Source organism: Corythoichthys intestinalis, chromosome 8, assembly GCF_030265065.1.
Source record: "Corythoichthys intestinalis isolate RoL2023-P3 chromosome 8, ASM3026506v1, whole genome shotgun sequence".
NCBI lineage: Eukaryota > Metazoa > Chordata > Actinopteri > Syngnathiformes > Syngnathidae > Corythoichthys > Corythoichthys intestinalis.
Window position 1 is genome coordinate 16,714,281 of NC_080402.1, and position 24,759 is coordinate 16,739,039.

General features: G+C 39.0%; 1 protein-coding gene across 2 annotated transcripts in view; it reads right to left on the minus strand.

Moving 5' to 3' along the window:
- Positions 1-1,914: 1,914 nt before the first annotated feature.
- Positions 1,915-24,759, minus strand: part of LOC130920359 (B-cell receptor CD22-like) — a 33,164-nt gene continuing 10,319 nt past the window's right edge. For both annotated transcript variants that reach the window (XM_057843526.1, XM_057843527.1), the window contains 7 exons: positions 18,719-19,081; positions 15,045-15,281; positions 12,256-12,522; positions 11,856-12,113; positions 4,881-5,235; positions 4,521-4,560; positions 1,915-2,755 (listed from right to left, as the gene is read on the minus strand). In XM_057843526.1, the coding sequence (XP_057699509.1) occupies positions 2,585-2,755; positions 4,521-4,560; positions 4,881-5,235; positions 11,856-12,113; positions 12,256-12,522; positions 15,045-15,281; positions 18,719-19,081 (1,691 nt within the window). In that variant the 3' untranslated portion in view covers positions 1,915-2,584. The remainder of the gene's footprint in view (positions 2,756-4,520; positions 4,561-4,880; positions 5,236-11,855; positions 12,114-12,255; positions 12,523-15,044; positions 15,282-18,718; positions 19,082-24,759) is intronic.

Below are 24,759 nucleotides of genomic sequence, written 5' to 3' on the forward strand. Positions count from 1 at the left end.
AGGTGAAACAGAACGTTGTCTTTTTGGCAGCCTAGTAGGGTTCTAGATTCTTCTTCCTGCCTTCGACAGGGGCGGACGAGTTTCCTCCCTGCTCCTGCTTGCTGCTTTCTTCGTCAGTATAATCTGTCTGTTTTTTTTTTATATTTCCCCTGTGGATCAACTGTGCTGGTCTCTCATACGAAAATGGATCTGATTAGTTGGTCTCTCAGCGCAAGTGACTAGATTTTTTTAACAAGACACGGTGCACCAGGAGAGCCCAGATGGGACCTCCGCCGCTGGATATGTGAGAGATTCATGAGCTCACTGGAAGCCAGCATGTCTTACTGTCCTATCTGTGGAAGATATCGAGGACATTTGGGTGTTTGGGGTGACGGTTATGGGGTTCCTTCTGCTTGGCTTAGGAGGTGCCCTCTTCTACCGGAAAGTTTCCAAGACGGAAGCTTTCAAGGAAATCAACAAATTGACCACGGATCAAACAGTGCGATTCAAGGCATTGGACGACCGCGTCGAGGCTTGGATTGAGAGCTGGCTCCTTGGACTCACGGTTGGGTCCGAGGAAGGATGGAGAAAAGTGGATGCTACCTTGCGTCAGGTGACGGACAGGTGACGGAACTGTCGGGGCAGGTGACTGAACTGTCGAGGCAGACTGCCACTATTGGCAATGATTTTGTTAGGGCTTCCGCCCCTCCCTCCTGAGGCCGGACCCACCTTGGGCAGGTGTGCACGTTTTTAGCTGATTACAGGTCAGACGGGTGGAGCGGCCACAGCTGAGAGCAGTTAACATCAACCAGCCATAAAAGCCCAGCAGACGCTCTACCTCATCGCCCGATTAACTCGTCTGTTTCCCACGTCAGTTGTATCTCGCATTTCTATATTATATCTTTGCTCACTGGCTTACGACTACCTTGCTCTCGTCCCAGGTCCTGTTTTCTGCGCGCCCCTTGTCGGATTCCACGCCTGCCTTCCTTCCTCCTGGTCTACCCCGAGCCAAGTCATCCACCCCAGCCACATTCTCGTGATCGCCAATAAACGATTACTCATCTCACCCCTGTGTGCCTGCTCTGGGATCCCCTCTTGCTCACGCAACCCTAACAGATTTAAGTGACCTGAGGTCTCGCCTACGCCATCAGGAGTGCGAATTTGGCTGAAGACCAACCGTATTTGGACATATTAAATTACTTATTCGGCTTAATTTGATTTATAATTTTCCTTTCCCGAACACCCTTACCCAACCCCTCCCTTCTCCTGGAGAGAGCCGCTCATATGGCCCTATCTCTTGCCCTTGATCTCTTCCCTAGGCCGGTCCCAGAGCCTTGCGACTCTTATTTTGTCTACAGACGCGTACAAATACTGATACACTTGTGCATACACACACTCACACACAACCTCCCCCCTCCAGTCCGCCACTGCTTTTTTCTTACTATCAGTACTGCCATTCTACACGCCTTGTTTGGAGGAAATGCGTGTGCATGACAAATTTGGCCCCAAAGTTTCCTCCGTGTCGGAGTAACATTTATGATGTGTAGTGTTGCAGATACGGCTGGATCGTTATCAAGCTTCGGCAGAGCATGCTGATGAGCTGATCATTTGGTTCAGATGTGTTACAGGAGGGAGACGTGGAAAACAGGCTGGATCGGGGCACTTGCGGACCAAACTTGGTGACACCTGTATTAAAGGAATATCTAAGCATTTTGGAACCAAGAAAAATCTGGCCTCCTGACTAAAATGCGCCTTTCTGTGCATTAGCGGACACGAAACCGTGCTGAGGTGAGAAGCAAAGGAAGGTAAATTTATTTGCATATTACAGTTCAATTAAGGTAATTCAAAGTGTTTTACATGCCCTGAAAACCCACAAACACAAATAAAAAATGATACACAAATGTCACATAAAATCATTTTTATTATTGAGTACTTAAACAGGCTACCAATCACACATTTTTGCGTGGTTAAATGTTTGTGGAAAAACCTGGGGGGAAATGGGGTAGATAAAGCAACTTAATTTGAGACTTTATTATGGTTTATTTCTTTAATCACATATAATCATAAAAATATATGTCCCAAAAAGATACTTATTTAAACAGAGTTTTGTAGAAGGCTGGATCAAGTAATACACACATATTCGTATAGGTAGCGCCGTAAAAATGCATTTACTGTAATTGCATTTGAGTACAAAAAAAAAAAAAGAAATAAAAAACATCCAGCAAAGAAAAAGCTGAAACTTAACAGACATAAAACCATTTTAGAACCATTTTGCCTTAAAATGGTTTAAAAGGAAAAACAATAATAGAATTTTAGTACATACAGTGAAAATTATTTTTACCACATTTTTACAGCATTGGAAAATGTTAAGAATGTTTGGGTCGTTTTTGACCTCCTACAGAAACCATATCAAAACAGAAAAATATTTTTCCCTCAGCCATCTTTGTCAATTTTCAAACATTTTTGAAAATGCTCCAGGGAGCCACTAGGGCAGTGCTAAAGAGCCACATGCGGCTCTCAAAACATGGGTTGCTGACCCCCGCTCTGGGCAAATAAGAGTCATTTAAATGATGTTTAAAGAGGTGGGAAAAAAAGGATGCAGAACTCATCCTGAGGCTTGGCCACCACATTTGATGACTGTGTCCACCACACTTTCGTATTCATTCTCATCCTGGTCCGTTTTGTCATTGGTGACATTGGCGTGGATTGGAGAGGGATCGGAGAATGCCACCAGCTCCTCCAGTTGATCCCTGCTGCTGTCTTCACTTGTGTTTGGCTGACAACATTTTTAATCAGTCTCATCATTCATTGTTATTTCAAAAGTACATTTTCTAGTTTTGAAATGATTTAGCATTTTTCTCCCAACATTTTTCAAATAAATTAAGATATGTAAGCGGTTACCTATTTAGTATCATTTCTTGATATATATTTGTAACATTTGTCGAATTTATTCATTTAATCATTTATTTTTAACAAGGATTTTCATAATTCTTAAACCGAATGTAATTCAACTTTAGATTTACAGTTCTCAAAACTTTGAATTGTTTAGATATTTCAGCAACAGTAAAAGATTTTGCGGAAATCTTAATTAAAAAAAAAAAAAAAAATTTGAAGGGCACCTGAAACTTCAATTCATCAGCGTTTTACTCCGTTAAATTGTATTGAATGCATCCGTCTCAAAACTGACATTACCCCAAATTTTTTTGAATTGACCGTATCGTTTTTGAGTTACTGCCATAGCAACAAGGGATGCGCCTCGCTGCCGGCCGCTACCTGATGACGTCAATTCCTGAAGACCTCGCCAGCACTCCAATACGAAAGTATAGTATCACGCTATCCTCGCCATATATTGCAAACATTTTCTGGGGTTTACTCGCGAGATTCGTCATGCGATCTCGATGTGTAGCGATGAATTGTTCATACGAAGGCTCGAGACTCTATGAGTGGCCCAAAAAAACCTTCTGCAAGAATTTTGGACATCTTTTGTGAGAGTCAATAGGTAGAGCTTCTCCCCTGCTCCTCGATCGCGTCTTTGTTTTCAACATTTCAGCGAGGACAGCTTTAAAAGCCTTGGAGGTTACGACATTGGTTTTTCAACAACGTAAGTGACCCTTCCTGGCAATTTGATACGTTTAATACTTGATCGCGACCTGTTTTTTTGTTGTTGCTTGCCTGTCATAAGACAGCTGACATGTTGTCTATTCATTTCAATTTGATACTGTGATGTCGACAGAGATTAGTCAGGTTGCTATTCTTTATTTTTGGAACTTGTGGGAACAACACGGCTGATGTCTGCCACAACCGACGCCAACAAAACAACCAACAACAACTGGGAAACGTCATGCTCCGTCGCACCTCTCTCAATCCCCTAAATCACGCGGAGCATTTAGTAATGTATGCAAATACAGCCGCTACATTATAACCCGATTCGTTACAATAGATTTATTAAATTATTGCTAGATCTATATACTGTAACTACTCGTCTGTTTTGGTTCAGAGAGAAATCACGATGCAAGACGCCAACCACTCTTCCTTTCGTTATGTTGATCTGCCAACCGGCGTCATCACCCTCGTCTGCTGTGCCGAGTCAATCGTCGTCATCTAATACCTCAGGTTCAAATTTGTAGGGATTAATTGTAGATAATATTTCCTGGTAGCCTTTGCCATCGTTAGTGTTACGAAAGAGCAAACCTGAATGGTTGCTTTCAGTGGTACTATCACCGATATCGTTGCTGCTGCTTTTCCGGCTGTGGATAGTTTTCTGTTGGATTCAGGAATTTACGTCACACTTCCGGGTTTGGGAAGGGACTGTTAACGGAGTGCAAAAAACCCAAAAATAACCCCCGCAAATTACCCTCCCAGTTACGTGTTAAAAATGACATGGATGTTTTGACGAACTCGTCCAAAGTTTATATTCGTAAAATTACACCGAAATCTGAAAACCTCTTCAGCTGCCCTTTAACTTGGCCATATGTATAAAATGTTTAGCGTTGTTGATATTGATATTAAAACAATGAAGTTTAGTACATTTTTTGCCTCACCTGAGATAAGTGCATCCTCCCTTTCGACGTAGTCTTTTTCCTAAAAGTAGAGGAAAAAGAAAATGAAATCGACCTAATTTCATGGTGATCCATCCAAAAATAATGGAAGAGAAGCATTTTTAACTCCGCAATTCATTAGTGTAATTATTCAGCCCTGATACACACACAACAACAACAAAAAATCAGGCTCCAAGAATCGGCGTGTATTTATCTCTGGAATATACCTGCTTACTTTCACTGTGATTGGTCAAAAGGAGTTGCAATTTTAGTTAGTGTCCACACCAAGAACAACAACAAAAAAGAGTAACAACCAGCAAGTTTTTGAAAGCCATCTAAAAATAGGTGACAAAATGAACCAACCAGAACAGCAGGACAGTGACTGAAAGCAGGATGAGCATGATGCCAACTGTGGCGCAGCGCACAGCCACCGCTGCACCCTGTGACCATGACCTAAAATTCTCTGCTTGAACCAGGAGTGTGGCGTTCTGGCTTCCTCTGATGTTTCGGGCCTCACAGTGATATGTGCCTTCGTTGTGTATTTGGAAGTTGATGATGTTTAACACGGCCCCCGTAGAATTAGGAGTCTCCTCGTTGTCCTTGAACCAAAAGTAGCTAGCGGCAGGGTTAGCATCACTGCTACATGTCAGATTGACCGAAGAACCCTTTCTGACGTTGGAGGAGGGTATTGCTGAGATGCTTGGAAGGCGAGGAACATCTGTTGGGAAACACATTTGATTTACTATATTTTTTCTGGAATAAAAAGAGACTAGCTATAACTGCTGCCTTTTTTTTTTTTTTTTTTTTTTTATCAGCACATCCTACATTATATTGAAAAAAATGAGCTGTGTATATAAAGTGACATCTGGATGCAACAATATAGGCCAATATAAAATCTTGGGAAAATCATTGAAAGGGTTCTTTTTTAGCAGATGCAAAACAACTGTTTTGTTTCAACTGTTTCAGTCTGGATTTCGGTCACACCACAGCAACGAGAACTGTGCTTGTAAAAGTCCTTAATGGTATTCGTTGGAATCCTGACGCAGGAAAATCATCTGTTCCGGTATTACTGGATCACAGTGCCACATTTGACACGGTTGATCATCACATACTACTCAGCAGATTGGAACAGTGGGTAGGGCTCCCTGACACTGTGCTTCAATTGTTCTAATCTTATTTTACAGGGTTATCTTTGTGTCTGAACAAACCAAAATCTCATGTGGGGTTCCACAAGGGTCTTTTCTCAGACCGCTTTTATTTAACATCTACAGTTGTGGTAAAAAGTTTACATACACTTGTGAAGAACATAAAGTCATGGCTCTCTTGAGTTTCCAATTATTTCTACAACTCTGATTTTTCTCCGATAGAGTGATTGGAACAGATACTTCTTTGTCACAAAAAACATTCATGAAGTTTGGTTCTTTTATGACTTTATTATGGGTTAACAGAAAAAGTGATCAAATGTGCTGGGTCAAAAATATACATACAGCAACACGAATCAGCAATTTCTTGTGAGTGATTATTGACTTGAACAATCATTGACTTGAACAAGTCAGGAAAGTCACTTGGAGCCATTTCAAAGCAGCTGCAGGTCCCAAGAGCAACAGTGCAAACAATTGTTTGTAAGTATAAAGTGCATGGCACTGTTTTGTCACTGCCAAGATCAGGAAGAAAACGCAAGCTATCCCCTGCTGCTGAGAGAAAATTGGTCAGGAGGGTGAAGATTCACCCGAGAATCACCAAAAAGCAGATCTGCCAAGAATTAGAAGCTGCTGGAACACAGGTGTCAGTGTCCACAGTCAACCGTGTTTTGCATCTCCATGGACTGAGAGGCTGCCGTGCATGAAGGAAGCCCTTGCTCCAAAAACGGCACCTTAACCCTTTAAGGTCTGGGCCTATTTTGTCTGATTTTGCATGCCTTTGAAGTTGCCTTTATATTTCAAAGAAAGAATTGTTTACGATGGCCTGGTTTGGTCCCTTTTTTTGTGACACCTTGAACTTCATGTCCAAACTGTTGTTTCCTTCACTGACCAATTATAAATCATCATTTTGGGCCCAAAAATACCAAAAATTCCAAAATCGTTTTGTCAAAATTTTTAATATTGATGTCCAATTGACAACCAAACATGCGTAACGAACCGTTTTGAAACTTTGTAATATTTATTCAACATGTTAGGATGAACATTCAACCAAAAAAATTTAGAATAAATAGTCTTATATTTGACAATTCAACATAAACAACAGGTATAGCCATAGGCATTTTTTGCCTTTATACATGCTCTAGTCCAGTGCTTCTCAATTATTTTCTCTTACGCCCCCCCAAGGAAGACGTAAATGTTTCGCGCCCCCCCCAACTCTCTGCCGCCACTGTAAATAGTATCATTTGTCTATAATATTACTATTATAAGTACGCCTCAGCCTAACATTGTGTCCTTTTTTTCTATTAAAGAAAAAATGTAACATAGATCAACTTATAATAAAGTATAACTTTATTAACATTGTTTTGCTTGTAACAGAAAAGACTTAACGCGTATCAATTTGCCTGAAGTAAAAAAAAAAAAAAATAAAATAAAAAAGTCACATCCAAACTGTAAAAATACACTCGAGGTACATTTTTGACCATTTGATACTGAAAAATAAAATGTAATAAAATCAGTAAATAATAACAAATTCAAATTGATTAGAAACATTTACTCTTCAAGACAACATGCCAAAAAAATTTGACCAAAAAAAACAAAACTGAATAGGGGGGGTTAGTGTCTTTGGACAGAAGGAAAGTTTTTATTTTCGCTGATTCACCACAGTGCTCACTGGTTTACTGATATAACACTGACAAAGCGGGACGATAGTGACAACTGGCAATATTCGGCACGTTTTCGCTGAAAAACAATCAAGCGGCTTATCAATGAGATTGAGGTCTAATGTCTTTAAGTGGCGTTTTAACTGATTTGGCTTCAGACTCTCCGCTATAATCATTTTTAGACTCAGCAAACCGTGGTCTTTCCTCATTTCCCACTATATTAAAAGTCAAAGCCAAAGGGCAAACGGCCCGAAAAAAGCGCATTCTCAGCGGCCGAGGGAGAACCGTAGGTGAGGGCGGTGGTCGTGACGATCCCAAGCCGAAAACGGCACTTCTCGGCCGGACACGTGAGAACCGGTGAAGACAGTGGGTCGCTGCGTGAGTCCAGCTCTACATCAGTCTCTTCCGTGTGCTCTTGCTTACCTTCAAAAATACTGCATGCACTTTGAAAATGAGAGCGCCACTGCCACCCACGGAGTGGATGTGCAAGTACACTTTATTGTAGTACGGCCAAAAAAAACAAAAAACAAAACGCATGTTCCCCGAGGTCACTCGCGCCACCCCTGGCATCGCTCTGCGCCCCCCTGGGGGGGCGCGCCCCACCATTTGAGAAGTACTGCTCTAGTCAAAACAGGTTATATACAGCAGACCAAACAGTGAAGAACAGTGAAAAAATATATACCATCTAACACAAAAAGTGTTTAGAGGCCATCTCTTTATGAGTTTAGGTATTGCGGCCCATCACCTGATGAAAACTATGTACACACAATCAAGCTTCTTGAACACACATTTATATACACAAATTGAGAAGACTGATTGTGGGGGGAAAAAATATATATAACATTGGAGGGGGAAAAAGTATTTTCAAAAATATTTACAATAAACAAGTTAAATTTTTTTCAGGGATGCCACTCCGAAAAGCAGTTTTGTCCTGGAATTAGACACAGGGCTACATCACACAGCTCACACTTCCATGGGGTGTCGGTCCTCTTTCCACCCTTCCATTTTCATTTCACTTTACTTTCATTGTCACTATAAATGTACATGAAAAAAAGTCAGTATTTAAGAAAATAATAAAGTATAAAATAAAAATATATACAACAATAAATAATAATGGAAATCTATATGTATGACAATAGAAAGAATACCATAGCTGAATATGTGCTACATCCCTAATCTTCATATAGAAAGAAGAACACCACTATTATAAATTCCTGCCTTGGTTACACACAGTGCACGTACGACTTTGATCTGATATGCACATTTTATTATTAAACACACAAACACACACTTATATTGCATCATAATTAACTTTGTCTTGCAATATCAAAAGAAACTTTCAAAAGAAACTTTTTCAGCATAAAAAAAAAAAAAAAAACAGTTTGCTTACCTCTGCTCGTCGATGGCGTCACCCACGTGTTCAAATCCGTCACTATCTTCACTCGAGGACTCTTCCGAAGAAGACGATGATGACGAATTTGGACCATCCTCTTCCTCAAGTTGATCAAAAAGCACAATTGCTTGCGCTAAATTTAGTTTTCCGTTCATTCTCAAAGTCACACAAAGTCGCTGCTCGATCCAAACGGCCGTCGCTCGCCACCTCGCTGCTTCAGAACACTCCTCCCTCTCGTTCGGTGGAACCTCGCACGGCAGTTATATTTATAAAAAAAAAAAAACGCATTTTGTGCTTCCACTGTGACTTCGAAAGGGTTCGTTTGATTTGTGTTTTTTTCATGGAGCTTCCGTTTTGAAAAAGGACAAGAAATGATGGAAATATAGACATAAACAAATGATCCATGCAGCGTTTTATTGTTTTTTTGAGAGGACAATAAAACTATAAAACTTAAATGGCAATATCTCACGTCTTAGTTGGTCGATTGACTTCAAATAATAACGAGAGTAAACCGCAACTTCCGCACTTTAAAACGAGACCAACCAACGGCATGTGGGTGACGTAATTAAAACGTGAGGGCGCTTCAAAGACGACGTGCGCTGAGGACGCGCCGGCGCGTCCTTCGACTCTCAAGGGTTAAGGCTCGACTAAAGTTTGCTGCTGATCACATGGACAAAGATAAGACCTTCTGAAGGAAAGTTCTGTGGTCAGACGAAACAAAAATCGAGCTGTTTGGCCACAATGCCCAGCAACATGTTTGGATGAGAAAAGGTGAGTCCTTTAACCCCAAGTACACCATGCCTACCGTCAAGCACAGTGGTGGTAGTATTATGCTGTGGGGCTGTTTCGCTACCAATGGAACTGGTGCTTTACAGAGAGTAAATGGGATAATGAAGAAGGAGGATTACCTTCAAATTACTCAAGATAACCTAACGTCATCAGCCCGAAGATTGGGTCTTGGGCGCAGTTGGGTGTTTCAACAGGACAATGACCCCAAACATACATCAAAAGTGGTAATGGAATGGCTAAATCAGACTAGAGTTAAGGCATTTGACTGGCCTTCCCAAAGTCCTGACTTAAACCCCATTGAGAACTTGTGGACAATGCTGAAGAAACAAGTCCATGTCAGAAAGCCATCAAATTTAACTGAACTGCACCAATTCTGTCAAGAGGAGTGGTCAAAGATTCAACCAGAAGCTTGCCAGAAGCTTGTGGATGGCTACCAAAAGCGCCTAATTGAAGTGAAAATGGCCAAGGGACATGTTACCAAATATTAGCGCTGCTGTATGTATATTTTTGACCCAACAGATTTGATCACTTTTTTTCTGTTCACCCATAATAAAGTCATAAAAGAACAAAACTTCATGAATGTTTTTTGTGACAAAGAAGTTTCTGTTCCAATCACTCTATCAGAGAAAAATCAGAGTTGTAGAAATAACTGGAAACTCAAGAGAGCCATGACATTATGTTCTTCACAAGTGTATGTAAACTTTTGACCACAACTGTATATGCTTCCTCTTGCTCAGATTATGGACCATTACAACATTTCCTATAATACCTATGCCGATGACACACAGCTCTACATTTTGGTGTCCCCACATGACTACAGTCCCTTAGTGTTACTGAGAAAATGTATACAAATCAATGAATGGATGTGCCAGAATTTTCTCCAGCTAAATGCAGGAAAGACAGAAGTGATCATTTTGGGGCTAAAAACAAAAGGTCAAAGATCAACGCTCGCCTTAGCTGAATGAGCCACAAATCAAGCTAGATATCTCAGAGTAATTATTGATTCAGACCTGAACTTCAACAACCATCTAAAGTTGATCACTAAATCTGCCAATTACCACCTAAAAATATAGTCAGAATTTACTGGCTTCTGTTCAAACAAGAAATGGGAGAATTTATTATACATTCATTTTTAGTATATTGGATAATTGCAATGACAGGTCTCAACAAATACTGTACAATCAGTAAGGAAGTTGCAGCTAAATCAGAATGCTGCTGCCAGAGGCCTTATAAATTCAAGGAAAGTGGACTACATTACACCCGTTATGAAATTTTTTCACTGGCATCCTATGACGTCAAAGGACTAGACCAGGGGTACCCAAACTTTTTCCTGTGAGGGCCACATAACTTTTCCCTTCTCTGATGAGGGGCCGGGGTCAGTTCGTAACAGAAAAAGTGTGACGATTGCAGGAGTGCCTAAATGTAAAAATGTATTGTTTTTCAGAAAGCCACAATCAAATAACCCTTTCTGGATTCTTCACGGAACCAAAGTAAATTAATGGTAAAATGGTAAATGGAGAGTACTTATATAGCGCTTTATCTGCATTGTCACAAAATAAAAAATATAATATAATATAATAATAATAACACTATGAATTCAATAGATAACCAAATAACCCTCTCTGAGTTCTTCACAGAAAAAGGCCAGGAAATAAATAACACTATTGGGGGGGATTCAAAATGCTCTCTGGTATTGTTCAGGGGGCCGGACCAAATGTGGAGGCGGGCTGTATCCGGCCCGCGGGCCGTAGTTTGGGGACCCCTGGACTAGACTATAAAACGGTACTGCTGGTCTGAAATTCACTTAACGGCATTGAAAAAAATACATGCTTGATTTTTCTGACCCCGAGGAGACATCGAGACAATTCAGGTCTACTGGAATGGTGCTGCTATGTGTTCCAAGAAAAACAATTTCAGGGTGAGGCAGCATTCATTGATGAGACTCCTCAACTGTGAAACAAATTACTTGCTCTATGCGTGGCCACTTTCTGGACAAACCGGCAATTATTTGCCAATATGTTTTGCTCCACTACTATTACATACTGTATCACACAAATATAATAAATTCTGTGTCTTTTCAGTCGATTAAACAAGATTAATTTCAGTGGGATGCACATTATGAAGAGGTTGTCTTTCCTTTTCAAAATGTTAAAAACAATTTGAAAGACAAAATATTATTACTCATTTTTCAATATATTATATTTTTATTACATTTCAGGAGAAAAAAAAACCCTTAAAAAAAAAAAAAAACTTAAAAAAAAAAAAAACTATCGTTTTGAGATTTACTTGACTAGTCCTGACTTCCATATTGGCTTTGGTACTGACACTTGACGTTCATGTTGATTTTGGGACTCACATTGAACGTTGATGAACACTGGGTCAGAGGTGACGTCTCCATATTTATTGTAGGCCTTGCAGTAGAAGCTCCCACAATCTTCGGGGCGTATGGAGTTGAAAACGTAATTTCTTTCTGAAGACCCGAGCCTAGTTTGGCCCTTGTACCAGGTGAAGCGAGCAGCTGGGTTAGCGTCACAGCTGCAGGTTAGTGTCACTTGATTTCCCTCCTCGATTTCTTTTATTGGATCCACCAACAAAGAACAGGACCTTGGAGCATCTGAAGAACACAACATTGGCATCATTACAGAGTTGATCATTTGTGTCCTAAACATGTTTGGTTGACTTCTGTTTATCGCAGCAGATATGTTGTTTAGTCGTTAGATTTCACAATTCACAGTTGGACACTGTGCTGTACTCACATTTTACATCATTTACGAAAGGTTGCGACATCTTCTGCCCCAGATCATTCTCCACGACACAACAATACACAGCTGAATCTGAAGACTGGATGGAGCTGAAGACCAGATATTCTCCATAACTCATGACCTCACAGTATGAAGTTCCAGTCTTCTTGCACCAGCGGTGTCCTGATGATGTTGGGGTGTCAGCTCTGCAGGTAAGAGTCAGTGAATCCCCCTCCATGATCTCATCTTTTGTACTTAACACCCTGGGGGCTTCCAGAGCATCTGCAGGAGACGGGTAGAAGATATGGTTGAATGTCAGTCGGCAGAGAGTCCAACATCAAATACTTTACATATGTACATATGATATGATACGTAGATATGATTGGTTTTTCAATTTTGTTAGATTGCTAACATAAATTACAATAATTATTCTTAGAAAAATAATTTCAGATATGGGGATTTTTTTTGTTTTACTACTTAGTAATTACATTGATCAGTGATATAACAAACCAATGCAATTGTCACATTTAGATTTAAAATTGATATTTTTGTCCTTGTACAGGGTGACACAAAAAAAACCTGTCATCAACTAAACTTGAATAAATTTTGAAACAGGTAATCAATTATTTGTATTTTTCAGATTCACCAAGAAGAATTAATGTTCAAAGATTCTACCAAATTCAACCTTCGAGATGCCATGGACTTCTGATCTGTATAGTTGAGGCATATATTCGGCTGAAGTCTACCCACGCCACTCAATTGCAATTCAAAGAACAGTTCGGATGTTGTGAATTTCCAGTCCGCTCAATCACCTTCAGATGGGTCAACAAGTTCGCAACCCATGGAACTGTGCATAACCTCAATGGTAAAGACACTAACAGACGATTACACTCTGGATGACCGCGGGGGTCATAAAGAACTTTGCCCGCCGCATCCAAATGTGCCTGCAGTGCCAGGGAGCTGATTTGGAGCACACTTTTAGAGCCCCAAACAGAGTTTTTGTAAAACATACCTGAAACTTTGGAGATGTCTGCTACATAGGGTTGACCTAACGTAGCTCAAGTTTTGTGTCGACCTAAATAAAATTTTGAGAAGTCTGCTACATATGCTCGAATTATTTGGGTATATACTCTCCAGGCCCTTCTAAGGGTGCTGATGTTTAATTTTATTCATCGTTTGAAATGTTCTGAACATGTGATTGTCTGGGGCCTGACTAACATTTTGCACAGTTCCATACGCTGCATGTCACTGTTCTGGAAGCACTGGTATAGGTGCCTTTTAAAAGTGGGTCAATAGATGACCTAATTTTTGTATCAGTGTAGTTTACCGTCTTTTATTGTTATTTTGTTTTTAGTTTTGCATGGTTCGTTCCCTTGTATTGTGTGGTTGTGGCTTGGACCTTGAGTCTGTTAATAAATCTACCCATCTAGCTATCTATTGAAAAACTATTTTACATATAAGTTCCCAGTTTTGCAAATCTTTTTTTTTTTCTTTTGACAATACGTATTTTAAATTACACATTTAAAATTTACTAATTGTAATGGCAAAACCTGAATTAATACATACATTGAAATCTCAGTTTAAACTGAGATTTTCCCATTTCAAAGGTCAAAAATCAGCTCGTTCGAGCTGTTATTGTTTTGATTCTGTGTTTACAACTGATGTCCCACCTTCCACCAATCTGCTAATTACAAGATCAGTTCTTGGTCTTTGTACAGGTTGCCAGAGCTTTGTATGCTACTTGAGTTAATGTTGGTGAAACATTAAGAGTCAGAATCAACGATATTGTATACAAATAGAACAAGGGGGAAAAAAACACGTTCCGGATGTCAAAAGAGTTGAGTAGCTGAAGTTTTGTGTCCATATCAGTAACATTTTGAAAGTTATTTTATTTTTGGTGATGACGTTTTCTTGTGTATGTATCACCTTGTATATATTAAATGCTAAATTAACCATTTATTGAAAAACAATTTCAGTAAATGGTTAATTTAGCATCGCAAATCTTTTTTGTTTCCCCCACAATCAACACATATGTTAAATTACACATTTAAATGTACTAATTGTAATGGGAAAACCTGAATTAATACATACATTGGAATCTCAGTTTAAACTGAGCTTTTCCCCAGTTTAAAGTAAAAAATCAGCTCGTTCTAGCTGTATTTGTTTTGATTCTGTGTTTACAACGGATGTTCCGTGCTCCACCAATCAGCCAAGTACTAAATCAGTTATTTTGTCTTTGTACAGGCTGCCAGAGCTTTGTATGCTACTTGACCTAATGTTGCTACAACACTGAGTCAGAATCAACGATGTCGTATACAAATAGAACGAGAGGGTAAAAAAAAAAAAAAGTGTTCCGGATGTCAAAAGAATTATAAATTCAGAAACAAAACTTCGATCAATGGGGACAACTGAAAAGTAATAAAAAATTGACAACGGATGGAAAAGTTGCACGACTTCTCGACAGGTGATGTACTTTGGGTTTTCCTATATTACTTTCATGTATGGTAAATTGACATTTGGAACATGAAAACAGTTGGCATGCTGTGTTGTTTAGCATTGACCTTTATGCATGTACACTGTGTTTTGGTCGGTAACTGAAATTAAAAATGGATAGAAGAATAAAAACGTTTAGCATTGGTATGATAACGCAGCATTAGTCTCCATTGGGAGGCACTGATCTGGCAGCCCAAAGTGGAAGGGGAATTTGTGTGCTGCAATACAGTATTTTGATTCTGGTTGCAGTTTTGGGCCACCAATCTTACATATGGCTCCTTTATAGAAGATAGCCTTGAAAAAGAACTCACACAGTGGAGGAGACGCACTTAATGGATATCCTTCAACAGCACAGGTGATGTTTTCTCCTGGACGTAAATATATTTTCTCTTCTTTTCTCCAATGGTGAGTTAAACAGTCATCATTTTGTGGTTTTCGCTTCCAGCACCAAGACAAAGAAGCTGCAGGACTGCAGCTCGTGTGACATGACAGTGAAGCGAACGTGTAAGAATCTATCTCTTCAGTCTTGATCACCTGCACCCGCGCAGCTGGAGGCAAAAAGAGCAAACATATGATTCCAAGAATTTCATGCCCAGCATTTTTAAAAATCTTAATAGCAACTTGGGCCATGTCTCCACCTAGCAGGGTTTTTTTAAAACTGAGGATCCTGCCCTAATACGTTGGGAAAAAATAATTACGTTTAGCACCAGCACGTTTGTAGAAAAAAAAAGTTTCCACTGCCAACCGCATTCATTCATTGTTTTTAAGTACATTAAAAACAATGCACGAAAAATAATTATCCATAATATCCCTATCCTTCACATGTGTTCTTCAATATGAAACACTGCAAGACTTTGTAAATAAATATAAGCAAAAAAGCACCTGTCTAATTTACTCCAAATGTTAATATTGGTCTCATGTGTGACATAAGGACAAAGTTTGTCGCAGTCAGTGACGTTTCCACTGTTAAATCTTCGGTTATCAGTGTCCACATAATGGCGCTACAAACGCAGATTTCTCACATCTTCACTTTTGGCGCAGTTTTTAAGAACCCTTGTTTAAATGTGCGTGTGCGTGTGGATGATCGGCTAAACCACAGAAAAAGTTCTTCTTTTTGCCAAATACCCTGCTATGTTTGGACATGGCCTAAAATATTTGTTTCCTCAAACAATCACAAAAAAAGACTGTCAATGTTTGATGATGTCTGTGGCTCACAAGTTTATTATTGGAGGGAAAATAAAAGCTGAAATGTTGCTTTCTTATTGTGTTTCACTATTACCTATGACTGTCAAAGTGGCTCCAGCGAAATTGTTTCCCCATGCTGAGAACATGAGGTGAAAATGCTTTGCTTCACTTTGCAGTAATTTTGTTTGTGTGTTTTATTTGAAAATTTTGATGATATAATTGTCAAAAAGGATCTTTAGCCTAACTCATCTAACTATTCTGCCACAATAATAAAAAAAAAAATGAAATGCAAAATAACATTTGACATGATTAATTTTGACAAAAAGACTCTAAAAAATCTAATACTGATAGTTCAAAAAATATGTCTGAGAGAGCTGTGCTTTTGGTTCTTATCAAAAGGATTAAACTTCTTGTGTAAGCATTTCATTTCTAATATGTAAATTAAAGCAAACCTGTTCAGAAAAATATCTTTATTTTTCCCTCCCCAAAAAGTGATTTCTTGTTCTTTGAACAGATTTATATATTTTTAGAAATACCTTTGTTGAAATTCTATTTTATTCATGTAGAAAGTATTTCTCTTAAAAAAATAAAATAAAAATAATATATATATATATATATATATATTAGGGCTGTCAAAATTATCGCGTTAACGGGCGTTAATTCTCTTAATTAATCACGTTAAAATATTTGACGCAATTAATGCATGCAATGAATTACCTTCTGGCATATTGCCTCAAACATTACAATAAGGCCGTTTATGGACATTAAGAGTGAAGAGAATGCCACCGGCCGCTTGGGGGCAGCGCCGTTCCATACTCATGTTATGTCTTCTAAACGTGGGGGAATTAGTAGTTGTGAGACGTTTATGCTGTATTCACCAGTGTTGTTAATAACGGCGTTACAATATAACGGCGTTATTTTTTTCAGTAGTGGGTAATCTAATTAATTACTTTTCTCATCTTGGCAATGCCGTTACCGTTACTGAGGATGGAAAGGCATGCGTTACTATGCATTACTATATTGGTCGAAAAGTCTGAGGGAGACGGACTCACCGAGACGACAGAGCAGAGCAGGAGCGGGGAGGAGGCAAGAAAATTGTGACGCCGAGCAAACGCGATGCTAGGTAGCTCCAATAATACATGTTGTAGCCGATAGCCGTCAAACTACGCCCGCATGTTATGGTAGATATGGTAGACATGGTTGATATCATATGTAATGTATATAGATATAACTAGATGCAAAATGACAGACATGGCACTAAGTGCGTTAGTAGACAGCCGCCATCTTAAAGCAGTAGGCTTTTTAGGATGGCTCTGTTGTAGAGAACCTTCCTAGCGAACCTAAGTAACTTTTTATCTAAAATACTTCTAAATCAGCAAAATCTAGACTTGAATCTATCTTTAAATGATGAAACAGTTTTAAAACTTTCATATGTCGAAAGTAGAGAGAAGGGAACTAATGCAATAATGGGAGCAATTTTAACAACTTTTAACAGTTGATTCAGGGTAAATTAGGGTAAAGAATTGGGCTCGGGCCAATTGTACCAAAAACCTCCACAAAAAACTTCACATAGTGTGGCCAATGTTTTTTTTTTTTTTTTTTAATTATCACCAATTACTTTGCCAATTAACTAATTACTCTTACATTCAGGTAATTGAGTTACTAACGCAATTACTTTTTGGGAGAAGTAATTTGTAACTACAATTAATTACTTTTTTTCAGTAAGATTAACAACACTGGTATTCACAATGCAATGCAAATTGCTATTTGTGCTCCACACATATTTCGGTAAGTCTTCTTTCTTTTAGTGGCAATTATGTGTCTCTTGTTTTATTTTGGGTAAGATATGTACAGTGGGGAGAACAAGTATTTGATACACTGCCAATGGGATTGGCAGTGTATCAAACACTTGTTCTCCCCACTGTATATGTTATACAGTAAAGGCGAGTGGACACAGGCGTTCTTTGGACCGCGCCGTTTATTGGCAAAAGCTTCGGAAACTCCTTCAGAACAAACATAAGTATCGTTTAGCGAAAGCACAACAAAAATAATATTCCTATCTCTCAAAAAAAAAATAATGTTCACAAAAAGAAAAGCACTTCAGTCTATAGTAATGAGGCCCTATTCTGACACACAGTTAAACAACACTGCAAAATGAACTGGCATTCCATATAAAAATAGCTATGCAAAATACACGTAAAACTTTTTGCTCTATTTTTATTATTTTTATTTTTATTCTTATTATTATATTAAATCTACTTTTGATTGAAAATTTTACAAATTTTATTGAAACGAAAACATGAAGAGGGGTTTTAATATAAAATTACTATAACTTGTAACTATAAGATTTATCGTTTAAGAACTACAAGTCTTTCTATCCGTGGATCACTTTAACAGAAAGAATGTTAATAATGCCAGTTCTGGATTTATTGTTACAATAAACAAATACAGTACTAATGTACAGTATGTTGTATGTATATATCCGTCGTGTGTCTTATCTTTCCATTCCAACAATAATTTACATAAAAATATGGCATATTTTAGAGATGGTTTGAATTGCGATTCATTGCGATTAATTACGATTAATTAATTTTTAAGCTGTAATTAACTCGGTTAAAATTTTTAATCGTTTGACAGCCCTAATATATATATATATATATATATATATATATTTTTTTTTTTTTAAATGTGATTTTGTTGGGGAAACATCAGAATAATAGGGATTCAAGACAATAAATGTTGATGGAAGCTTCAAGACCTTCCTGCTTGGTGGAAAGCTACTTTTCAAGAGACTCAATACCAGTGACATCCAGAGTGACTCCGGTTTTGAGAGTGTACTCTCCACCATCCACGTTAGTTATGAATCTCAATTTGTAGGTTCCCTGGTCGCTCTCTCTCAGTTTTTTGATTGACAAAGTGCAAAAGTTGCCTTGACAATTTTGGTCTAGACGACCAGAGTACTGAGGGTCCATCGTCAGATCTTGAGGTTGTCTGTTGGAAACTTTGGTGTACCACAGTCCCTTTATGACCTTGATGATTTGGCCATCATGCCTTTGTGGGTACCGGATGGAGCAGGTGAGGGTCACTGTGGTTCCTGTCAGACCGCAGATGGTCTCTTGAGTGAATGTCCCTCCCCATTCACGCGGCTCCCAACTCTGGGACACTGAAACACATTTTCAACATTAAATGCAAATTTACTCATATTATTGCTTTGTTTTTTGTTTTTCCACGCTCATAGTTGAATCTGTAAAGAAGAATACTGTATACCGAACCTTTTCCTATGATGTTATAGTTATATCAATAATGGCCGCTTCCTAGAAAAGTCATCACTATTCAGTATTGATAAAACAATACATATATAATCATGAACAGCATGTTTTAAAAATATGATCTAATTCTGAAAATTTTTTTCTGATGTTTTTTCTCATAATGCTTTATTGGGCACTCAATGAATGACCTCATTGGTTTGCCACTAATGGCAATTGATATCCAATCCATTTTCACGCTCAGAAGCTGGCAGCGAATGATCGCTGGGTGTCTAATGCTGTCAATGGCACTGAAAGATGAGTATTCACAGCAACTCCTCCCTGTTTAAATGAACTAAATGTCAACAGTTGTCAATAGCAGCCAACAGGTGGGTTAACAGTAAAAATATTTACAGTAAATGGGAAAAAAAACGTAAATATTCTCTTTTTGAATTATTTTATGTATGTGAGTTAAAAAATAAGCCTACAATTCTCTTTGTTTAAAATGTTAAACAAATCAAATAACAATTGATTGTTTTGAAAAACAAACTATATTTGTTATTTTAGTTATATTTATCAACTTAAGCGTGATTGGGTACCATAACCAGAGTGTTTTTATTCCATCTTGTTTTTATTATCATTGTATGAATTGAAAAATGTTTTATTCTTAAAATATATATATACATTGAAAAATGTATGTTGATTCTCTCCCTTTACCAGCATGAGTTTTCTCCAGGTGCTTCAGCTTTCTCCCACATCTCAAAAACATGAATGGTAGGATGATTGAACGAATGAATGAATGAATACATGTTATGTCACATTTTGGGTCATGTGACAAACAATAACATTGTGGCCTACATGACCCCAAAATGTGATGTCCATGTATTTGGAAGTCAAGGACCTTATGCACGAAGGGTACACACAAAAAAGTGGTGTGTCCGCTGTTTTTCATGGAATATAAAGTTCAAATGTATCAAGAGTGAAATGACCGTGGAAATCTGCGGTTCCTCACGCAAACTTCTTAGTTGGCGTGTTCACAGCTTTCTACAGTTGTTGATAATTTAGGCACATGCCATACTTAATACTGTGGTGAGCAACTTGGAAATTACAGCACAAGACATAGAGTTGATAATTCTTACACGTCCAGTGCACCGTACAAATGACATTACCTAATAGCTCATTTATTGAACACACAGCACACCCATACACCCCATTGCAACCATATTTACAATCGCGGTGTCAGAGTTGTCTCTTCAGCTCATTTATTGCCATTGACAGTGATGCCGGCAATGGCAGCCAATGTGTTAAATGGGGGTATGGACAGAGTGCTCGAATATGCCAACATGTGGAGAGGGTCCCATCTGCAGGACTCTCACTGGGAATGCATCATTGTCACATGGTCAGTGCTGTGAATGACAGCGTTAGAGTATTTCATTTATTTATTTATTTTATTTTTAAATTTATTTTTAGAGTTGTTCACACTCTCCTCACTTTGCACTAAATATCTTTCACCCTGGCACCTACATACAGTACTCATTCATTCCTCCGGGGAGAGTCGGGACGGGGCCATACAGTCGTGGTGGTGCGTCCCCTCTTCCCATCCCTGTAGGCCAGTTGATGGGGGCGCGGGTGGCCCGGGGGACCACCATGGATCCCTGGGGGGTGACGATGGCCCCTTTTCTGGGCTGCGGGAGGAGGGATGGGCTGCGCCCTCCCTTTTCGGGCTGGCTGGGTGGGGGCTGTGGCCCTGGGGTGGCGCGCTCAGGTGGGGGGCCCTGTGCCAGGATTGGCAATGGGGCAGCGTAGGGTCGGTTGCCGACGGGCTTACACTAAGCTTGAGAACGATAAACCGATACAACCGGATATCCGGTTTTACAGGTGAGAGATACAGCTGTATCGATAGTAAAGTTACCATTCGACAGTAATTAGCCATTAAATATTCAATGAACCGATAGTAGAGATAGAATTCGGCTATCGCGAGCACAAGAATCGGCTTCTAATACCTAGTTCAATGCATTGCTTAGTATGATAATAATTTAGCTTTTACCTCACATGATGCGCTTGTGTCATTCACCACACAGCGCACTTAGATTGAGACCGCACGCATGATATAATATGGACAAGCACAACTCACGTTCGTGGTTGCCTCAACTTCCCATGCATTTCGGCAGAACCGCTACTAGTCGCCGTCATTACCTGATCGTCACGGGCGTGTCATAACAACACGAGCGCTAACAAGACCACTGTAACGCACGCTCCGTAGCGCTTTCTTCACAGTTCACAGCCCAAAACGAAACTAGTAGTGGCAACAAAGCAACATGCTAAAACAATGGACAGTTTGAGCACCAGCGATTGATTTTCAATGCACCCAGGAGAACAAAAGTCAGACTTTGAAGTGATGAAGGCAGCCAGATCTGTTCGCATGGGACAGAGCTAGTGTGAAGTGTGGAGTGGTACAGAGATCGTGAGTTTTTAACCCTGAAAAATAACCCACTACAATGGTGGAAAGGGCAGCACGACCCTCTGGAGATTTTTTTTTCCCATGAAACGCAGTCTACTTAAACATGAACATGTGGATTAGTTGATCTTCCTCAAGAAAAAAATCTGGCCTTCAAAAAGATATGGACAGTGATGAGGAGTAAAAAATGTGGAAACACAGGCATAAGTGAAAGACTTTGCTGTGTATAAGGTTAAAGTAATGATTATTGACCTGTCTGTCTATAATACCATATTTTTATTCCCCCAATTATACCAGTGGTAAAGCATAATTTATTATTTATTTAAGATAGCATTGCAGGTGTAATTCTTTTTTTCCAGAGCTGCGGCATATAATTAGTATTTTTTGTAAGATGTTTACGTTGAAAGTTTGCACTTAAATTACTTACCTCTTGTGTTCAAAACACCAGGAAATACAGTCATTGAATTACTGCACTTTATTGTTGTCTGTCACTGGAGTTTTATTATCAGTCCCATCCAACAAAATGACGGTCCTATAGTAAGCCTTAATTTTTTTTTTCATAAAAAAATAAAACATAACATTAATATGAAATTTTGTTGTTTAATTTTGCTATTAGAAATGTGGTCTTTTTTATATGTTTAAAATACTGTACGAACACACACAACAAATGTTTACCATCGTATCGTGTTCACTCTGTATCGAACCGTATCGTTCTTAAACTGTATCGAATCGTATCGAATCATAAAAATGTATCGTTTTTGAATCAAATCGTAACCTGTGTATCTAGATACATATCCAATTGGCTTCATGCTCGAGATTCCTAACCCTAGCTTACACTCACAAGGGATTCACACGGTTACTCGTTTCTAGATCACAGAGCTGATTTGTGTACACTCCGCCCTGCCCAATCACTTATCTTATAGACCCCCCCCCCCCCCCCTTCTTTCCCGAGTCAACAGTCCTTCCACATGGTGTCAACCGGAAATATATCTAGCTGACGATAGCACCAGGTGTGAAAGTGGGCGGGAACGGTCACGAACGCAGTTCCGGTACAAGATTCAGGGCCGAAACGCAGTTCCGGTATAAGATTCAGGGCCGAAACGCAGTTCCGGAATAAGATTCAGGGCTGAAACGCTGTTCCGGTATAAGATTCAGGGCCGAAACGCTGTTCCGGTATACGGTGCTTTGATTCCGAAAATATGACGGCAACTGTCAAAACGATATGTTTAAAAAAATAAAAATAGCATTTCATCTCCAAGGAGAAAACAATCTATCAACATCAGCTTTACATACACAAGTGTTGACAAGCATAATAAAGTGCTTGTGTAGCATAATCCGTTTCCACCGATATTTATTATTTATTTTATTCCACGGACGGCATGGTGGTTTCACCAGCTGCTGCAGTTATCTGAGTCTGACGATAACGAGTCACGTCAATGTGCGAATGCACGCAGCAAAGCAAAATGGCTGGACTCATTAACCCGTTCAATTGGCTGACATCCTGACATGCTATCACCAGAGATGTCTCTGATTGGTTCAAATGTGCATGCTTTCTGAAACAGCAAAAAAAATAAATAAAAAAAAAGTTAAGAGTTAAGGTGGCTTATTTATCATATTTAGTTTGCTCTGATGGGGAGGTTCAGAACATCTTAGCTGTCAATGTGCACTTTGGACTTATATTTGTTCATTTATGTTAGGCTACTGATTCATTTCGATATGATTTTAAAAAAGTCAATGTTGCGCGATCTTCAAAATATATTCCATTTCACTCTGCGTAATATAAGTCATTTGTACTTATTTTTCTGAATGTATGTTACTTTTATCTTTATTATTAAAAAACACAACAAAAAGTAAATGTTTACACTACCTTCAATTTTAATATACATCCTATGTTCTTAAGTAGTTAAAATTGAGATTTGGCTTTTAGTATGTGAGGAAATGAGGGAAAATAAAAATTAGGAGATGGAGGTTGGGGTTATAGCTGTTTTTGTTAACTTTTGTTTTGCAAATCATCGGGAAAAAAAAACAAAAAACAATTGGGAATGAAAATCAGTTTTTGTATGTGTTATAGAAATAACCGACCAAAACAGTTTCCTTTGCATTTCAGCAGTTTTGCCCCCCCCCCCCAAAAAAAAACAAAAAAACACCAAAATAAAATAAATAAATAACATTTCTGACTCCGTGGCGACCTTCACGTTGGGGAGTTCTGGCTAGAAATTCTAACCACTTTCACCCCTGGATAGCACCAACATACTCATAGCAAGTGTAGGCTTTGATTGTATTTCTTGTTGTTGTTTGTGTTTCTTTTTTTTCTTATCTTGTGTTTCTTTTCTTCTGTTCTCCCATTACCCCTTCCTGTTCGCTGCTTTGTCATGATAAACGAGGTATGCTGAGGTAGGTACTTTTAGGGAGAAGTAATTTGTAACTATAATTAATAAATTTTTTAAAGTAAGATTAACAACACTGCACATGGTCTATATCTAAACCTATTCGCAATGCAAACCTCAACCACGCCCCCCTCCCCCAGACATGGCTAAAATTAATGCTATTTGTAAACCTAACCTCAAACATGCCCCGTCAATGCTAGCTCGCGGAAGACAACTATTTCGCCATAGATCTTCAGTGGAAACTGGGAAAGTGCATATCACAGAGATGTTTAGAAAGACTTTTCTGTAATCGTTATCGTTGGCATTTCGTTGTCTCATGTTTTAAGAGCATCAATAGCGCTTTCTTGTGATGTATGGCCAGACAGAACACCATTTCAAGAACAGCCTCTGTCTTGCTAGCCGCAGATTGATACAATTGAAGATGGGTGCTACTATTCTAGACTGATTGGAATGTACAATGGAAATGTACTTGTTTTCATAGTTTCATGTATGTATTTTTGTTTTTGTTTGCCTATGACGTTTTCTGGATTTGAGTATACGCCATGTTTCACTTGGAAAGCCACACAAATCTTTGTACATAACATAGGTCCTTAGGAGGAGTTTTTTTAATGACTAAGGGGCAGTTTACATGTTGACGCTGCGACACCAAGACGCAACGATTGTGTTGCGGAATGACCTCACCTTTATATGGTGACAGCGAAAATGGAAGGCGAAGACGCAAACCTTTGATTCAGGCCTCCAAAGTGGAAGG